This window comes from Sinocyclocheilus anshuiensis, unplaced genomic scaffold (assembly GCF_001515605.1).
Source record: "Sinocyclocheilus anshuiensis isolate Anshui unplaced genomic scaffold, SAMN03320099.WGS_v1.1 scaffold662, whole genome shotgun sequence".
NCBI classification, from domain to species: Eukaryota; Metazoa; Chordata; class Actinopteri; order Cypriniformes; family Cyprinidae; genus Sinocyclocheilus; species Sinocyclocheilus anshuiensis.
This window is the reverse complement of record NW_015544156.1, coordinates 235,746-256,229: the sequence shown is the minus strand read 5'-3', so window position 1 is coordinate 256,229 and position 20,484 is coordinate 235,746. Positions and strand designations below refer to the sequence as shown.

At 37.3% G+C, this 20,484-nt stretch overlaps 1 protein-coding gene across 2 annotated transcripts; it reads left to right on the top strand.

Moving 5' to 3' along the window:
• Nucleotides 1-5,935: 5,935 nt before the first annotated feature.
• On the top strand, nt 5,936-17,997 carry cd44b (CD44 molecule (IN blood group) b). 2 transcript variants are annotated; one of them, XM_016495331.1, is made up of 8 exons: nt 5,936-6,066; nt 11,987-12,152; nt 12,253-12,389; nt 12,473-12,550; nt 14,369-14,629; nt 14,804-14,833; nt 16,551-16,629; nt 17,277-17,997. In XM_016495331.1, the coding sequence occupies exons 1-8, from the start codon at nt 6,000-6,002 to the stop codon at nt 17,443-17,445; spliced, it is 987 nt and encodes a 328-aa protein (XP_016350817.1). In that variant the 5' UTR covers nt 5,936-5,999; the 3' UTR covers nt 17,446-17,997. The 2 variants fall into 2 exon arrangements, with proteins under 2 accessions (XP_016350817.1, XP_016350815.1); XM_016495329.1 differs by having other exon boundaries at nt 14,792-14,833.
• Nucleotides 17,998-20,484: the final 2,487 nt, after the last annotated feature.

Genomic DNA, 20,484 nt, shown 5'->3' with positions numbered 1-20,484 from the left:
TTCCTTAAAGGGATACACTCTTAATTTGGCTCCTGCATACAGTAACTGACCATTTCTAACACACGTATATATGACCCTGGAGCACAAAAGCAGTCTTAAGTCGCTGCGGTATATTTGTAGCAATAGCCAAAAATACATTGTATGGGTCAAAATTATTGATTTTTCTTTTATGCCAAAAATCATTAGGATATTAAGTAAAGATCATGTTCCATGAATATATTTTGTAAATTTCCTACTGTAAATATATTAAAACTTAATGTTTGATTAGTAATATAATATGCATTGCTAAGAATTTCATCTCGACAACTTTAAAGATAATTTTCTCAATATTTTGATTTTTTTGCACCCTCAGATTCCAGATTTTCAAATAGTTGTATCTCAGCTGTTGTATCTAACAAACCATACATCAATGGAAAGCTTATTTATTCAGCTTTCAGATGATGTATAAATCTCAATTTCAAAAAATTTACCCTTATGACTGGTTTTGTGGTCCAGGGTCACATATGTGGTCCATAACATGGAATATTTAAGATATAACACTGCAACTACAATGTGTGCTGTTAGTTTTAGTCTAAGACAAAACCATATGAATTGTAGTTGCAGTGTTTGATCTTACTTTCCCTGTGTTTCCCTGCAGAAGTGTGTTTTACAAACTGACAGTTGCTGTCATTTTCCGTCATAGAGTAGGGTACAAAATAATAATATGTACAGTACATTTACACATCTTTTGTACATGTGATGGCATCAGCCACTTGCACTTTTCCGTTGTGCAGGAGGCTGTATCTCACATTTTAACACCAGCTTCAATGGAAAAAAACAACTGCCCCAACATGAGAACAGGATTCTGACAATCTGAAAAAAAGAATGAATAGAATTGATTTATTAACCACAAATGGCTAATACATTAAGATATAATAATATATTAAGACATTGGTATTATATTACGATATATCTTTATTATGTGTTTATGTATTACTATATGTAAAACAATAGATACTACAAGCAACACCACACTACACTTAACAGTTATACAAAATGCAGGCGAATGTAAATAACTTACCCTGCAATGCAGTTGCAATGAGCTGCAATGTCTTCTCCATCTTGATTTGCGATAATCCATGCCTTTCAGAGGCGTTTTGGCAGACCTTTGAGAGTGGTTAACCTAATAAAGTAAAGTAAACAACCGTAACGCTAACATCAAGAGGTGCAGCAGCATTGAATATTTGTTGCTAGGTTAATCGACAGGACAAAAAAGAAATGCTACTCACGCGGGCAAAAACCAAACGATTGTCATTGTGGAGCACCTTTGGTACCGAGGTCATCGACCCAACCACTAATAAAAAATTGTATGCATCCATACTTTTGTACGCCTTCATCTGTTTTTTGGAGTAGAAGGATGTCTGGAGGACAAGATTGTTACTTATAACTACTACTACTGCCTCAATGGCAGGCAAATATTTCAGTTCAGCAGAAAATTCGCTCCTCTTCATAATATAAGGATCACATCCAACATATGTGCTGATTTTGTGTTTATATCTTTCTTTTGAAATAGTGTCTAATCCGCTACAATATGGACTTTCCTCTATGTCTTCCATTCTGTTTTTTTACTTCCTGCCCTCCATCTGAATTCCGCGCGTCATCAGAATCACATGATTGCAAACAAGTTATTAGGTGACAGAGTATTTGTGGAACTACTGTCAGACTGTAACTAACACTCAGATTCAGAAACAGACCTCTGGTTACCATGGCTGCAAAGACACATCAGCAAGATTTCACTCTCACTTCCTGGGCGCAGGATACGACTGATTACGTTAAACTCAGGATAAGGATGAGACAGACAAACTAATGCAGCCATAACACAGCCTAACAATCCTTTAACGATTTGAATATTAGAAATGTGTTAGTGTGTTATGTGTAAGCCAGGTTAAAGAGATGGGTCTTTAATCTAGATTTAAACTGACAGAGTGTGTCTGCCTCCCGAATAACACTAGGACAATTGTTCCAGAGTTTGGTCGCTGAATAGGAAAAGGATCTGTCGCCCGCAGCTGATTTTGATATTCTAGGTAAAAGATAGATAATCTATTCTAGATTATATATTTGATAAAAATGGCCAGAGTTTTGAGATCGCAGCGGACGTGAAGAACTATAATGTGATAAGAGCTCACTCAAGTACTGAGGAGCTAAACCATTCATGGCCTTATAAGTAATTAGAAAGATTTTAACTCACACACACACACACATATATCTATATCTACAAAACAGCGCATATATATATATATATATATATATATATATATATATATATATATATATATATATGATTTAACACAAATAAACATAAAAAAAACAATCCATATAATAATCTCTGCATATAATGCAAGAGTGCGGGACGTCAAAAGATGATGCTTCAAAAACTACACAAAGCGAACTGTGGTAACCCATGTGACCGCAGTTGATGACTCAATGTCTTCTGAAGCGAAGTAACGTCTGTAAGAAAAATACTTATATGTTAAACTTTACCATTTTGTGCACTTTGTGTGGTTTTTGAAGCTGACTTTTACACTTGCATTATATGGACTAAAAATCTTTCTTTGTGAAGAAAGACAGTCATAAACATCTGGTGTGGCATTAAGGCTGAGTAAATGATGAGAGGATTTTCATTTTTGGGTGGACTATCCCTTAAAAAAGGAAGATATGATGCAGAGGCCAGAAACATAATCCAGACAGAATACAAGAGTAGTAAAACAATGCTGACTTTTAAAGCCACTTTTCTTGTTTTCTATTCAACGCCCCTGTCTGCAACACTTAATCTTTTAATTGTTTATTTGGGGTCTTGCAAGTTTTTTTTCTCAGCAAATACTATTGTGATTAATTAATTGAGCAAATCATGTAATTATTTTGACTGAAAAATAGTCAGCCCTGACATCAAATCTATTGGCATTCTCTCGACATATACAGTAAACATTGAAGGAGTTTGTGCGTTTGCTGCACATGATGCTTTTCCTGCTCATATTCACTCATTAAAAATGATGATAGTTGATAGTTTATTCATTATAAAATTAATATTAATACAATTCTACTATTAATAATATAAATTAATTACTAAATAATGTCAATAAAATAAATGCATTTATTGTATTATTTTAATCAAATAAATTCAGATGTAGGCACAGTTTATATTTGTAAGTGTTCATTCATTTTGGTCTGCAGGTTAAATCTACGGAAATAACCTAAAACATCAGTGACATCAGCTTTTAAAAGCTGTTGTATATAAATAATACTAGAAAAGCAGTGTTGTCGCTAGTTACTCGCTTAGAAGTCTTTCATTGGCACCTTCACTTGAGTTTGTGTTACCATGGTGCAGATTGCCAAACTGCAACCACTGCAACCACTTCCTGTTTTTTTTTTTTTTCAGTTCAGTGTGATTTTGTAAAAGCGCAATTCGTTAGAATTCTTTGTAAGATGTTTAATAATAATTATCCTCTTTTCAGCAAAATTCCAGCAGGTACCAGACTCTAAATAACTCTACATACCTAGCATTATTTAGCACATCTTCAGATCTTAGAGGGCATGCTGTACATTGTTGTTTCCACTTACCCCAGCTCAGGACATAGCTCATCTTCTGCCAGCTGCCATCGTTCACACTTCAAAATGACTACAAATGATGAACAGATGAAAATAAGTTGTACCTATATATGAATTTCTTGACAAAACTTAAATGAGCTGGAGCAACCAGAAACTGTTGAATTGACTTCAAATGATTTCATACACACTTCTTTCCATGTTTTGTTAATGTTGAGTGTATTTTGCATTTCTGGGAATAAATGTTTATTTTATTATTTTTTATTTTGTTGGACTTTGTCAGATCTGTATGAGCAGTAAAGTGTTGTAGTAGCCATGTGATTTGTGCCTCATATATGTCTTAATTGTGAATTTAAATGAGCTTTGTGTCACAAACATTAAATGAGGCACTATAAAGTGTTACAGTGAAATTACATTTGACTAGACTCATCTTTACTGAATCAGGTCTTTAGGGGTTTGTGTGTACATTTGTTTTTGTGCATCACCATAGCAAAGGACGGAATCATAACAGTATAAAAAGCAACAGCTCTATAACGGAAGTGAGAGGAGAGAAGTCTCGAAGGTCTGAATTTCCAGGAGGTGTCTTGTTTACTCTGTTCATAACAACAGTACTGTTGACAACACAGCATGATGAGCTGTGAACGCAACAGCAGTAAGATAAACGAAGCATTTGACCTTTATTCAAAAAGCAGTTTCTGTTTTTCATGAGAAATGAGACGATGAGAAACTTGAAATGCATGTCAGGTCTGTTCATGTTGTCGTGTTGGTCAGCTGCTGTTGCTTTACAAATACACTTTCTGTTGTGAATCTTGATCTGAAAAATCATTTGGCTTAGTCACTGATGTGGCTAATGAATGCTGGTGTTGTAGATGTGCTGCCTCTAATTTGTGCCAAGTGAATAATCACTGCACTACATTTTAAAAATTACGTAATGCATTAATGAGAATTTGTGTGTTGAAAATAATGTCACAAATCTTGATCATCCTTAAATAGGCTTTATGTATTTTTTCGTTTGATTTATGCCTGAATATTTTATGAGATTGACTCTCTTTGTGAGCTGACAGTAGTTGCCACGTGTAGTTCTCGGAAACTTTGACATTCATCTTGCCAAAATTATTTTTTACCATCTTTGCAACTACTCACACAAAATGACCAACAGATGTTTCAAATATGTTGAAAAAAAACAAACAAACAAACAAAAAAAAGTCCAGTTACTGTTCATCTCTTTAGCATTGGTTTGAATTAGGGCTGTCAAAATGGCTGAAAAACTAAATTCGAATTATATTCGAATTTAAAATGCATAATTTCAGTTAGGATGAAGAATAGCTTTTGGCTTCTCTCCTGAGGCCACAAGAGGGCGCATTGAGCAAAATATTACTAATGCACATTTATTCAAAGCATGAGATAACGACTATCTGTGAAAAAGTGCATCATCTTTAAAATAATGTTTATAAACCAATTATAATTAAGTTGCTTAAACAACTATAAACAAAACAGCATCATGTATGTATGCATAGTTTAATACAAAAGGCCGAAAGCCAATCACACAGAGTACATTTTTCATTTAAAAACACGAGTTGCAGTGGGATGGGAGAAAACCCGCCATAAAGTCTCAAGATATGTTTTTTTCAAAGTTGAACGCATTAATTTTACATGGCTTTCTAAACATGCGGCTCCTTTGTGCGAGACGTGAGTGCAACAGTGATAGATGTCCCTCTAGAAAATGCGTGAAATATGCGTTCTGTGTGAACGGCTGGTTTCAGTTTTGACGTAAACAAGATCTTCTCCGCATTGATGTTCTCTTTTCCTGCAATATTTGTAATGAACAACGCAGCAGCGCCGCATCTAGTGGCTTCAACTGGATAGACTAACAAAAACATTATAATGCAGCGACACTCACATTGTCATCGCATCTCGTGCGCCACTGATAAGGCTGTCTGACGCACACCTACAATTCGAATGCAACGTTTTTGCATTCGAATGTGGATTTTTATTTTAAATTCGACGAATATTCGAAATTCAAATTTTTTTTTTGATAGCCCTAGTTTGAATCATACAGTTTAATTTCATTTGACTGCCAATATATGTTAACCGTGACGAGAATCAGTAGCAGGGTGATTTAGAGGAGAAGGATGATTCAAGAATTATGTCAGTCAGTGATTTACAGATAATCATGGTCACTTACCAAACAAACACACTAAAAGTGTCAGGCACACAGAGGCCTGAGAGAGAGAGTGAAGGCGAGTGGATAAGGGAAATGTAGAGGGGTGTGTTGAAACATACACCTCCCTTTCCTCTGATCTGTATTAGTTCTGGCACTGAAATCTCACCTTCCAATACTCCAAACTTACAGCAAACTCTAAGCTCTACTGTACACCCTCTGGATTCACACAGAGATCTCCTCACCAGCCATCGGGATGTGGATTATGCTGTTGGGACTCGCCTCTGGATTGCTGGCCTCCTCGAGATCAGAAGATCGCAAAGGTAAGAAAACCCGTCACAGGAACATTATGCATCTGTCTATATCGACTATGAATTTTACAGAGTATGAATGGAGGAGCATCTGTATGCCTGAATACAGATAAACAGCTGCTCTGAAGAAAGACGCAGTTTCAGCGTTACAAAAAAAGAGCCAGTGGAGTTTAAACTGTTTGAAAAGCGAGTGAAAGAAAGAAAGAAAGAGAGATGGGGAATGACTAATGGCTGGTTTCAGATTTTTCTTAAAAATATATATACATAAACATATTCAATTTGTGTTGTAGCATGTCTGTGTGTTGTCATGCAAGCAAGAAATGAAAGCTCCTCCAAAAAATTCACTCACTGTTTTCGTAAGCAGTTACTGTGGTAACATTTTGTTCTGAAGTTTGTCACATGTAGTTCTTGGAAACTTTGACGGTTGACTTGCCAAATTTCAGTGGATAAATCTGATAAATCTTGCTGCTGTGTTGTATTATTTTATATCATTGATCTCTTCTTCACATCTTAAATCTCTTCTGAGGTTCTCTGTGATTGAACTATTGATGAAAGCAATACCAATGAATATCTAAATGGAGAACAAAATGAAACTCAGTCGTGTCCACCAAAGAGTTTTTAGCCAGCTGAAAACGCCCAGCTGTGAGCGCTTGAGAGTGCAGCGTTTTTTCAGTAGAGACGCTTTTTTTTTTCAGTAGAGACGCTTTTTTTTTTCAGTAGAGATGCTATGATACGGAATATCCACTGAAGTAATATGGCATCGCGAATGAAATGTTTCTCCAAGCCTTATTTTTCATAACAATAATATGGTAGTCCGGCAATTCCATGTGGTAAAAACATAAACACTCGGAGACAAGCAATATTAACTTCTCCATTGTTGTTCAGTTCAGTCGTAACACATGCAGGGTGTGACGGTTCAAGTCATGTCACTCGGTGGCCATCTTTAAAAACGCCTCTCTGGCATGCAATGCAGCTAAATTTCATGTTTAAAATCACCAATGAAATCTGACAACAGCTGTCTCATAAATGTTGCTTCTTTTGCTCAAATAGCGTTAAAAAAACTTATTTTTGCGCTGTCCTGAGCGCACGTCTCAGAATGCTGTTTCTATAGCAACCAGGACTTCTAACGGCAGCTGCAGTGTACAAAATGCATTACGGCCTTTTACAATCAAAACTTTTTATAATCTTTACAAAAAAACATAATTGGAAAGGTCTGAGTCTCAGGATTCCATATTTGGTAATAGAAGCAATATTAACAGAGAAATTTCAACATATGTTACAGAAAAATGCATTTAAAAAATTCAATTGAGTTTGTATGGCACCCGGTGGCTGTTTGAGGTATAACGCCCTAAATAAAATCTCACAGAAACCTCAGTTTTTTTCATATCAACTTCAAATTTGGAACACAACTTACGTAGATAGAAGGCTTACATTTTATTTACAGCAATTTTAGAGTAAAACCTGTTATGTAAAATATTTATTATATATAAAATAAAATAAAATGATTACTGTATTTTCTTTACAATAAATGTAAACTTCTTTAACTTTTTGATACTTTCATTTTTGGAAAAATTCATAAACTGCTGATTGTCTTCTTTAAAAAGAGACCAACCTTAGGTCTGTATTCCAAAGTGTTTATAAATTAATAATGTAAAAAATATATAAATAAATAAAGGTAATGGTAATGTCCAATATGGTCTAGCTGTCCAGCAGAGCACAACTGCAGGATGTTCTAAGAAAGGAACCAGGCTCCTCTCCAAACAAGGACAGATCTCTTAAATACGCAGTCCTCCAATTAAGAACAGGTGGATCCTTAGCTGGTAACCTGTAGAAACAAAGAAAACCACTACAAAACAAAACCAAACAACCTGACCCATAACATGAGTGAAACAGACTTTTCAAACATACATACATACATACATAAGGGCCCATACATTTTTGACATGTTGGCATCTCTGTGTGTTGTAGAGCGCACACAGCCATTGAAAGCCTAACAAAAAAAAATGTCAATCAAGGTGAATCAGACATCGGACAAGTGAGAAGTTACTAAGAAAGTCTGTCCAGAACACAATATTGACACAATCTTAAATGGTATCTCGCTGTGTGTGAGCATGTAGCTGTCGCTTCATACACGGCTCGACTGACCAGGCCATGCAGCAGACACACACACTCATGTACAGTACTGATTCTCTTTACCTGCTGTGTTGCATTTCAAGGTGTTTGAGGCCGTTTGCAGCCATACAAACAGAGCTTGTTTTCAGATGAGCAAAACACAGGGGGCGTGAAAACATTGGCAAGTAAAACACTGCAACATGACACTGAAAACTGCAATAAAATCAGAAATGGACTTTCGCTGTCAGCACTTCCACTTGTGTGACATACATGTCTAGGACATGTGACCCTGGTTCAGGCGCCTCAATCCATGCAGGGCTTTTCAGAACATCTGTTTCAGAGTGAAAACTACACACAGTTTGAGATTAATACAATATTTCTGCTCAGAACTCACTCTGAGTGTTTGTATTTATGTTCTATTGTGGATTTTGTATATAATATAATAACAAATATGTGGGGTGTTTTAACTACACCGGTTTATTATTTCTCATGTAAACATAATTTATTCTTATAAATAATACCCCAAAACGCATGAAAAGCACATAAACCATACACTATATCAAACATAGTAAAATTGTGAACAATAGGGAATTATGATAAAACAATATTGACTGATGGATCTGCAGAGAATCGTCTTTCAGTGAGTCATCAATCTTGGAAGAGAGAGAGGTAGACAGCGGTTGAAGTTCATTCTCATCAAATTGCATAATTAATGGAAAATGAATACAAATGATGATTATATCAAAATAACATAAAGTAAACTTTTGAATACATCAATATTTCTATTATTAAACTTGGATACACAGAGTGTTAATTAAAAAAGCATTACTATAGCTTACTTTTACCATTGTTTTAATACACTAAATTTCACCATATGTATTTGTAGTAAAACTGTGGTTATACAAATGATAATCAATATGCCAAAAAAAAAAAAACATGGTTACTACACTTATTCTACAATAAAACCATGGTTAATTTTCGTAAGGGTGGATTGGATCCCAGGCCATCCCACTGCTGACTGGTACTATCTCTTGAGGCAGTAAAAAAAAAAAACACTGAGGGTTGAAGTCGTGGTCCCCGCCTGATCGAAAACAACCATTGCCGAATTCGCACAAAAAATGCCTTCTGCCTTCTACAGAATGGTTTAAATACCTTCTAAAGTAGAATTGTACGCTCCCCTGTGGATTGTTGCTTGGTAGATACCCCCTTAGGGTTGATGCAGGGTGAACAGGCCATTGTGGATTCCCTCTACTTCGTGTACCTCCCTCCCCAACTACTGTTGGGTTTTGAAGAAGGTCTTCTGCCTTCTACAGAATGGTTTAAATACCTTCTAAAGTAGAATTGTACGCTCTCCTGTGGATTGTTGCTTGGTAGATACCCCCTTAGGGTTGATGCAGGGTGAACAGAGTTATTTAGGCCATTGTGGATTCCCTCTACTTCGTGTACCTCCCTCCCCAACTACTGTTGGGTTTTGAAGAAGGGATGTATGGATGGGTGGCTTCATAGGCCTCTATAGTATGACCCATTTTCAAGAACCTGGCAAATAGAGACAGTCGGCCTGCAGGGCGTCCCTCCTCATCTATCGCATACTATAGCTAGCGTTGGAGGTCTAGAGAAGTGCCTTTAATTAAGTCACAGTTGAATTGTCCCCCCACCCCAGTGTACTAGGGTTTTTAAGCAGGGCATACTGTAAGTACGCTTGTAGCCTCTTTGGGGTTAAAATATGGGGGATGAGAGTTATTGGCAAAGGGCAGCCTGCCTTTCTCCTGTCTGCCTCCCTGTCTAGGAGGTTTGGGCTCTGGTTTTACAGGGACTGAGTAGGATTTTGTTTTAGATTTAGAATTAAACCACCTCGCTTGGTGTTACAAGGAGCAGGGTGAGTGAAATTATGATGGGCAACTCACGAGAGTCCCTTTGTTTAGTTTACCTCCCTCTCCAACTACGCCCTAAGGGCTTCGTCAAGGTGCTGACATAGCTGAGCATTTTCCTTTAGAGCTCTGCTCTTGGGGCCTTATAAGGCTTACGTGTGCCCTGCAACAAAGAAGGAAGGTAGTAAAGGCCAGGACTTCCCTGGCTATAGAGTGTAGAAGCTTGGGTGTCTTCCCTTTACTACTGGAACAATACTGGCTTAGGGACTGTTTCTTCTAAGCCGTCTGTGAAGCATATTGCTCCCTGGAGGTTGACGCATCTTGACTCTAGCTGGTTGATCTGTAGAGTCAGGATATTCTATGCCCACTATGGTCTGCATATCTACAGTCTAGTGAGGCAAGTGAGTGGTGAGTGGGCATTGGTTCCCCATAGTGTCAACGCAGTTCCGCTTTGAATAGGAACCTCTAGGGTTATGACTGCAAACATGGATCCCTAAAAAAGGGAAATGAGAAGCGGCGTCTCATTGCCATGCACTGGGTCTGCTGCACGTCTCCTTCAGACAAATTTTGATGACGTGTTGTGCAGGCAGACTTTTAAACTTAAAAGGGGGCTCCACTTGTGACGTCATGTGAAATGTTCTGGTACTATCTCTCGAGGCAGTAAAAAAAAAAAAAACACTGAGGAAAAATAGTTCGACAAGGGCCAAATAGTGATGGCTAGATGACTGGGTAGAGCGATAAAATGTCTTGTGTGCTGTTCTTGGTATGCCGTGGTTAGGACCTACCAAAAGTGGTGCAAGGAAAGGCAAAGTGTTCTCCTAACAAATGTAAAAAGTATCTTGAAGAAAGTGGAGTCATTTTATTATTTTGTGTAATCTAAACAAGAATACTCTAAACATGTTAATAACAAAAATGAATAAATGAATAAATCTTAAGTCGCCTGAACAAACAATTTCACAATGAACAAAGCATGCATTGCATCTTGGAAAAAATGTTGATTATCGCCTTGTTTGTGATTTTTGTGTTGAGGTACGTGCATCTGATTGCAACTTTTGGATTTAATGTTACATGTTCCCTTTGTCTTCTTAGGGCTTTTGAATTACTTCCTGTCCCATGTGCCATTTTGTAGTCAGGTTGTCATGTGCTCATGTTTCTGTTCTTATGCTCCATGTGTTCCTGGTTATTTGTTTATTTTGATACTTTCATTAAAACCCCTGCAGTTCGATCTTTGCCTCTGCCTGCCTTCTCTCGCTCCCTCATTACGATATATTTGCCTGTCAAGGTACCCTACTACCCTTAAGAGGCAAATAATATAAAACCAATATTTTATTAAGCTTTGAAAATGAAACATAAAATTAAAGAATGACTTTAATTGTTTCGTCCATAGAAACAGTCACTAATGAGGCATCTAGGTAACACTTTATTTCGATAGTCCACTTTAGACACATGTAGTTGACATGTAGTTACAAAGTTACTTATAGTTAGTAGAATGTCTAAAGTGGACTATCGAAATAAAGTGTAACCAGCATCTATGTATACATATCCATGCGTTCACCCTCAGTTTCAGTTGTTGTTTGTCAATTCATGTTTTAACATTTGTTAAATAGTTGTGTGTTGGTATTACCTTCATCTTCCTGTGTTCTCTCTGAAATGTCCTCATGTTGTTTTGTTTAAAGAAATCAGCCTGCGATTAGATCCATGTCTCGCCTACTCCATCAGCAGCGTAACACCTGTTATTAATTGTCCCAAAGCTCTTGATCTTTATGTGCTGTCAGCTTCTTTCCCTCTTTAAGATTTAAGTTAAAATCTTCACTAAACCTATAGTCTCTATTACTGTTTCCTTTGTCTCCCTTCTTCTGCTATGCATTTCAGAAAATCTTGCTTCTAGAGTGGCACTATATGAATAAAATCCATTAATTACTATCATTAATGCTGTGTTTGTCCTGTTGTAGTGCGCTCACGGAGCTGCAGCTATGCTGGAGTGTTTCATGTGGAGGGGAGAGAACGCTATAGTCTGACGTTTGAGAAGGCCGAGACATTGTGTGAGCATTTATCCTCTTCATTAGCCAGTCTGGAGCAGGTGGAAAAAGCCTACAATAAAGGACTACAGACATGCAGGTTCTTACATTCAGCTGAACATAACCAAGTGACAATTAAACATACAGGATCATTATTAACATGAGCTCCACCGAAATATAAACATACGTTTTGTCTGCAGGTATGGATGGATAAACAGCACAGAGGTGGTGATAGTCCGTCAGAGGCCAAATAGAATCTGTGCTGGCAACCAAACCGGCATCATCAGGAAAACTCCAGACAAAAAAAAATATGACGCCTTCTGTTTTGATGCTAAAGGTTTGATTTGTGCAACATGCTGTAAGTTTTAGTCAACACATGATTGATCATCTTTTTTTAACGAAACATTGCATTTCGATCAGATACGGCAGAGAAGAACTGCACAGCTATGATTGACCCTGAGAGTTTAAACAAAACAGATGGTGACTCAGCATTTACAGGTACGACTTACTAAGGAATAACATTTTAAATGGTATGCATTTTGTATGAAAAAAAAAGTGTATTCAAGGTCTGCCACAGGATTCAATTTTATATATATATATATATATATATATATATATATATATATATTTTTTTCAATGAACAAAAATGATTTTTAATGGTATTAGATAAAACCTCCAGAAAACCAAATAATTTTTATTTTTTTTTTAACACATTATTTTTTTACACTGGTCTACAGCCAAGATGTTTCTGAAATAAATGTTATCAAAATGTACTAATTCTGAGTCACTGGGAATGAAAATGATGCTTAAGTTTTTTTGATTGGCTCTAATTTTAAGATATGCTATTGGGTCAGTATATCTGACCCATGACTTGGGAATGGCAAAGGATAGAAACAGAATATAGAAAAATAGAAACCGAAATTCAAACTCATATCACTCTGCTGAACTAATCGCCCTATATCAGCTCTGGATGGTGCTCTCTTATCTGTCAGTGTTTGATTTGGCAAAGGGTCATGTTTCTGTTTAGCCAAAGCAAGCAGAGATGCATTGTGTGAACAGTGCAGATTACTTCTGCTATGTTAGTGGTGAAGTGACTTTAGCACCTCAAAAGCACAGTTAGGAAATGCCTTACCACATTTATTATTTTGGCTGCAAAATTGGCGATCAGGACAAGAGGTGGGCCCCACACACACACTGCGACACGTGCAAACAATTGCAGTGGCTGAACAGGAAAAGGAAATCTATGCCTTCAGTGGAAAAAAATCTAGATGAAATTTGCAGTGTCTTCTGCATTGGCACAGCAAATTTCCACCCCACCGAACCGCAGAGCAGTCAGCGACGAGCACAGCGAATGATTTCCCATTGAAACAATGGAGAAACGCTGTCAGGGCAAATGGAGCCCATCAGTGCTTGCAGACTATTGCTGAACTGTGACAAGAGATGCTCCATTTAATGAATACAAGAAGTGCAGAGTAGACACTGAATAGGACTAAAGTATATACATAATAGTTTTGGCCTTTTGTTTCATTATAAATTTTATGGTAACACTTTAGTATAGGGACCAGTTCTCACTATTAACTAGTTGCTTATTAGCATGCATATTAGCATCTTGGCTGTTTATTAGTACTTATATACTTATATAATTCTTATACATTTATACCTGCTTATATAATTCTGCATGACAATATTCTATCTCTAATCCTACCCAAAACCTAAACTTAACAACTACCTTACTAACTATTTATAAGCAGCAAATTAAGAGTTTATTGAGGCAAACATTGTAGTTGTTTATTAATAGCAAGAATTGGACCTTAAAATAAAGTGTGACCAGTTTTACTTATATAACCCTTTTGCTGATTTTTAAAGTGTTACTTAAATGGGAGAGGTGACAGGTAAAATGTAAAAACTGAAATATCTTGGAAACAGCAGCCAATCATTTGTTTTAATTGTCGTATTTGAATTCAGCACATCAAAATGCACAATAAATATCATATTTTATCTCTGAAGCAGACGAGTTCTGTAGACCAGTGTTATTAAATGCATCAGTTTTACTTGTTCTAAAGACATGTTTCAAGAAAAACACTGTCACACTTTCCATCCCTGCACAGACGGATTTATTTCTGTAAAAACATGACAAAATAAATGCTAAGCTGTGAATGTTTAGTTTTGATAATAACTCTGGTTGTCTAATAAATTCATGTAAATATCTATAAGACAACAGGTTGAAAAGCTGTTTCAGAGATGGACCATTTTTTCATACAATCAGTGTTTGATGAGCAGATATACACTAAGTTGTGCATAATTGTCATTTGACAGAAGTCACAACACACCGACCAAATGCTGGAGGGGAAGATTCTGAAAATTCAACATCTGAAGTCACATCTGTGTCTGAGTCCTCTACTCCATTTCACTGGATGCAGACCAGTCCCACACAGAGCCCTGCGGAACAGAACCACACTGATCAGACAAACCGTGATACGCATATAGAGTTGACAACTTCACATCCAAATCCAGACACCACAGGGCTGGGAGTGTTTGAATCAGTGACCACTAAAGAAACAGCAGCAAATAAAGCAGGTGAAGTTTTTATAGGAATTTTAGCCATATCTGAATTTGATAATCAGTTCATTCTTTACTAAATGTAATACACTGTGATCTATCTGGATTGTTTGTAATTATTACTGAAAAATGACTTCTGACCTCTTATTTGAACTGTTGTGTCTCTGTGCTTCTGTCTAGTTGTTACTCCAGAACACGCCACCCCAAACAACGGGTCTATAGGTATGGCCAGTTTAATATAAATCAAGTATTAAAAGTAATGCTCAAATCAATTGTATTCAATTTCAGACTACTATTTGCTTTAACAAGCCTTGATTGACAACATTCTGACAAATGTTCACCAGGGTGTGAATTATAAGGCAGTCTTAGGTCAGGGCTCTATAACAACTCCAGTCCTGGGGGGCCGGTGTCCTGGAAACTTTACTACCAATCCCAGGTGAACCCATCTGTCTGTAATTTGCAAGCAACTCTGAACACCTAGTTTCAGGCATGTTTGATTAAGGCAGGGGTGTCCAGTCCTGCTACTGGAGGGCCACTGTCCTGCAGTGTTTAGCTCCAACCCCAATTAAACACACCTGAACCAAAGTAATCAAGCTCTTACTAGGCATACTAGAAACTTCCAGGCAGGTGTGCTGAGGCAAGTTGGAGCTAAACTCCGCAGGACACCGGCCCTCCAGGACCGAGTGTGGACACCCCTGGGTTAGGTGTTAAACTCAGCAGGACACTGGCCCTCCTGGACTGAGTGTGGACACCCCTGGGTTAGGTGTTAAACTCGGCAGGACACTGACCCTTCGGGACCGAGTGTGGACACCCCTGGCTTAGGTTTTAAACTCCGCAGGACACTGGCCCTCCAGGACCGAGTGTGGACACCCCTGGGTTAGGTGTTAAACTCAGCAGGACACTGGACCTCCAGGACCGAGTGTGGACACCCCTGGGTTAGGTGTTAAACTCAGCAGGACACTGGACCTCCAGGACCGAGTGTGGACACCCCTGGGTTAGGTGTTAAACTCAGCAGGACACTGGACCTCCAGGACCGAGTGTGGACACCCCTGGGTTAGGTGTTAAACTCAGCAGGACACTGGACCTCCAGGACCGAGTGTGGACACCCCTGGGTTAGGTGTTAAACTCAGCAGGACACTGGACCTCCAGGACCGAGTGTGGACACCCCTGGGTTAGGTGTTAAACTCAGCAGGACACTGGACCTCCAGGACCGAGTGTGGACACCCCTGGGTTAGGTGTTAAACTCAGCAGGACACTGACCCTTCGGGACTGGAGTTAAAAAGCCCGGTTTTAGGGGGTCTGATCACCATCATCAATGGATGGGTAAAATAAAGGGTTGTGGCATTTTCAAAGTACATGTACAGTCATAAGACTACTCATAGGTACAGCTTTTTCTGAATTAGACTTGTAATATCATTTCGACCACCCCTGAAACACAATCTGCTTGCAAAACCAAAGGCATTGACAGAAAACAGAACAATGTTCCTAGTCAAGAATAGACTCATAATTGGGGAAGTTAAGTAGAATTTAATCCCATAAATACATTTGCAGCACAAATACAAATGCAAAACAAAGATGACCCAAAGTGCTGTTGAACTGAATATATGAAATTAATTTCAATTTCATGAATTTCAGCTTATTTTAAGGTTAAACCACAAGTTTATCAGACACTTGTACCTAACAGCTTTTGGTTGTCTAAAAATGGTAAATATCTATTTGATGATTATTTGCTGACAGCAGACAAACCAGCAGTTTTCCTCACATTCTAGGAAAACATGAATAGGGAAAAGCATAAGTAGGCCTGGCCCTAAGGACACACACCCAAACCTCCTGCCAAAGTGATTCTTTTGTAATTTGCACTCTGACTTGAACAACTGCATTGATTTTTCTTTATTACTTGGTTTGAAATAACGTGTAATTTGTTTTAATCCTCTTACAGACTGGCTGATCATTTTACTCGTCATTTTGGCCGTTTTTGTCATTCTGCTTGTCTGTGTTATTGTAGCAAACAGAAAAAGGTATGTTGTTTTAATGCAAATATTACATCCCACAGCAGAAGTACAAAAATACCACCAGTCTGTCACAATACCCACACTTGTCAATTTGTACTTGCCTACTTGTGTTATGTATCGCTAATAATTCTGGCCACTGTGTGCAAGTGGGAATCTTGAATGTGTATAAAGGAATGTTTGATTGACACAGCTATCATAAAATCTAAGTTGCTAAAACAGTTGCTATAATGTCATACCAACTGGTTTTAGAAACCATAATACCATCGCTGTCATGCAGGTGAAAATATGCTACTTTGCTCAGGAAGGAAGGCTTGTGGGTTCCTAAATGTAGCGCATCGAAGTTGAATAAGGGTTAGTGTGTGTTAGTGTTGACGGTCTTGCTTATACTTCCTCTCTGTCACATGCGTGCACCCTGAAGTGGGCAAGAGCACAAGTGTGGGTACTGAACAGGCTAAGTGTGCTTAAAAAGAATAAATAGACAGTAGTGTCAACAGCTAGATTTGAAAAAACGAAACACAGGAATAAAGAATATGTTTGGTTTACACTTTCTAACTTTAAAACTATTAGTTTTATAAAATAGCTGCCAGTGATTTATTACGTAAGTTAACAGTGTTATTGTGTTTTAATGAATGTGCACATTTGTTTTTCTATAGATGGTGCGGCAAGAAACAGACTCTGATTATTACACAAGAGAGCAGCAGTGAAGAAAAGGGCGCAGCAGCTTCATTGACTAAGGAGCAGGAGATGGTCAAACTAGTGAACACTGAGAAGATCGCAGGGAACAGCAACTCAGAGTTTATCAGCATCAGTCCAGAGAAGTGAACAGAGAAAACCCAGAAGGCATAAGAATGACAACACAAGCAGTTTTACACTAACAACTTACAATACAGATGCACTAATATGCCTTAATCAATGCTGAACTAATGCACAGATAATCTTTAGATAATGTATGAATTATGAAGAACTAAACCATTCATTAATAATTACATCAGCATCTGATAAAGTGACTGATTAATAGATTGATATATAGGAATTGCTATTAAATAAATGTGTCATCAAGGATTAATTCACTATCAACTTCTAGCATTAACTAATAGTGTAAATCAATGTGTTATTTACCACAGTGGGTCAAAGCCATGTATTCCAATTTCCAGCTGTCCGATTTAAAAAATCATTAGATAATAGTTTGCATATCATTATGTTATGACTTGGTGAGACACTTGACTATTAACTCTGTTAACTAATTATTAATATTATGCTCCTATGGTTATGATTTTAATCAATTTACCCATCCCTCAAACACATTATTTGACATTAAATTCACTGCACAACGGCAGGGCTCAAGTTTTACTTATTTTTTTTCCCCTGTGTAACCTTGAATTGTATTTTTTTATTTAATTACATAAAAGAAAAAAAGGGAAAAAAAACTCACAATGCTTGATTAAAAAAAAATACTACTAGCCTAACTAATATAAAGTTCAAACATTAAAGACAAGTGAACAGTCAGTAATTAAGAAAATAAACAAGAACAAATAAACAAAAGAAAGGTTTGAGAAAGGACTTCTTACCTGTTCTCTCACGTGTTTTCTGAGCATCTTCTGCGTCTTCAGTCTGTTTCCCTTCATGAGCAACACTTTTACATGCTACTTACCAACATCTAGACTCCTCTCAACCCTTTATGTTCGTATGCTCATTAAGTAAAAGTCATAATGATATCTTCACAAATTATTATAGCTGGAAGTTAAAATACATGACATTTTGGTAATTAATTTACACTGTTATAAGTAGATGTTGATCCATGATGACACATTTAATTAACAGCAATTCATATATGACTTAATCTATTAGATAAACTATTAGTTGATGATGCGGCAATAGTTAATGAATGGCTTAGTTTTTCATGAGTCATACATTAAATGTGCATTAGTTCAGCAAGTGCACACATATTGTAAAGTGTTGCCAGTTTTACATCATAAAAACATGACCAGAGAAAGAGATCTAAGTACGAAAAACAGAAGAAATCAGATGGACATAGATTTGAAACTCATCAAAAGGAGGTTATGGTTGGAGATGTATATTTTGAGTTTTTAATAGCACCCTACTGTATGTGTGTGTGTGTGTGTGTGTGTGTGTGTGTGTGTGTGTGGCATCAAGAGAGCAAACACACATCTATGTTGTACTTTGTTGTTTCATCCCTCTCCATCTATGTTTGCTTATTTCTTAATATTGCATTTGCTTGGTATAACACTGGTTGAATCAGTGCTGGTCAGATAAGTCGAATGATCATTGAGAAAGAAGCAACTAAGATTATTCAATAAAGTCGTTACCATCACTTGGTGTCCTGCTTTCTGCTCTTCCTTTCCCTTCTCTTCCATTCTGCAAGAGTAAAGTTAACATGACAATGTGCTCACTGCTCTGAAAGCCAGATACTGGCAAAATATTTTCTGACAGAGAGAGAGAGAAGTCTTGTAAAGACTTCCAGGTGTGATGATTGTCTGAAGCCTGTATAGAATCACAGCAGTTCATTGGCTGATTCAGTAATCCCATTCCAGCTCTCAGCAACTGTTTTCCTTTTGGGAGAGAAATAGTGTTTGTGAGACATTTCATTTAGAATTCAGACTATATAATAGTATTGAAACAGCAGTTCCCTTTCGAATGGGAACTCGAGCTGCGTCCCCTAGAGGACACTATGGGGAATGCCTCCAGCATGACCGGTGTCTGAAGAAATGCCATTTTTACATGTAACAAAAGCTATGGTAATGAGTTTATGAATATTAATGAGATCTGGGTTTCCCATAATCCTCTTTTTAGCATCAGTATAGTCCAAAGATGGAGGAAGAACATCCATGCACAGAAACGGCTGCTTCTTTATTTATTCGTTTAGTCAGTGAAACATTAAAACTATATATTATGGCCGGAATTTATTTTTTTTTGTTAATTGTTTATAAAAAACAGTTTCATTCTGTTTCTTTTTATTGGCCACCAGGTCCTTCAGCTACTTAAATGAAAAAATTAACAAGGCATTCATTTATCATTTATTTTATCGTCATGAACATAAAAAATAAAACATTTTCATATGTTTGTTTTTGGTTTCATTACACTTCGTTCTAATGCGGGGGTTTAAGACAGTCTAAGACAGTGGGCCTCCCTTTTGACACAACTTACCCAATGGCGCCCCCCCAACACACACACACAAAACAAAGTCAGACTGTTAACTCACCTTTATCATTATTTGTTAACATGAAAAGTGCAATTATTTTCAGAGTAAAGGCTGATTTATACTTCTGCGTCGGATCTACGCCGTAGCCTTTATGCCGTAGGCTATGCGTCAGTTTTCATTTATACTTCTGCGTCGTTGTCCGCATCAACGTGCAGTACACATGCAAACCGCTAGTCAGCAGTGTCCACGGGCATGTTGCTGGTGTAACCCGCAGTACCACGGCAAAAGCCAAAGAAGAAGCGGCTCGTCGGAGAAGCATTATAGCCGTGACGGCGGCAAATAAATATCAAATCATTAAATCATTATTTAAAACTACAAAAAGGAGACAACAACGGAACAGGAGATGATGGCATTCTTTCAATCTGCACAAGGACTTGTACCACGGCAGATCAACATTGTTTGTTGCGGACAACTACTGATGTATAATGCTATGTAGTATAATAAATGATAAGTCAAGTCAAGTCAAGTCACCTTTATTTATATAGCACTTTATATAGCAACTGAACAGCATTAATTAGGAAAATAGTGTGTCAATAATGCAAAGTGGCAATAGTAAACACTCATTTTTCAGTTAAAGGCAGTTCATTATTGAATTCAGTGATGTCATCATCCAGCTCAGTTCAGTTTAAATAGTATCTTTG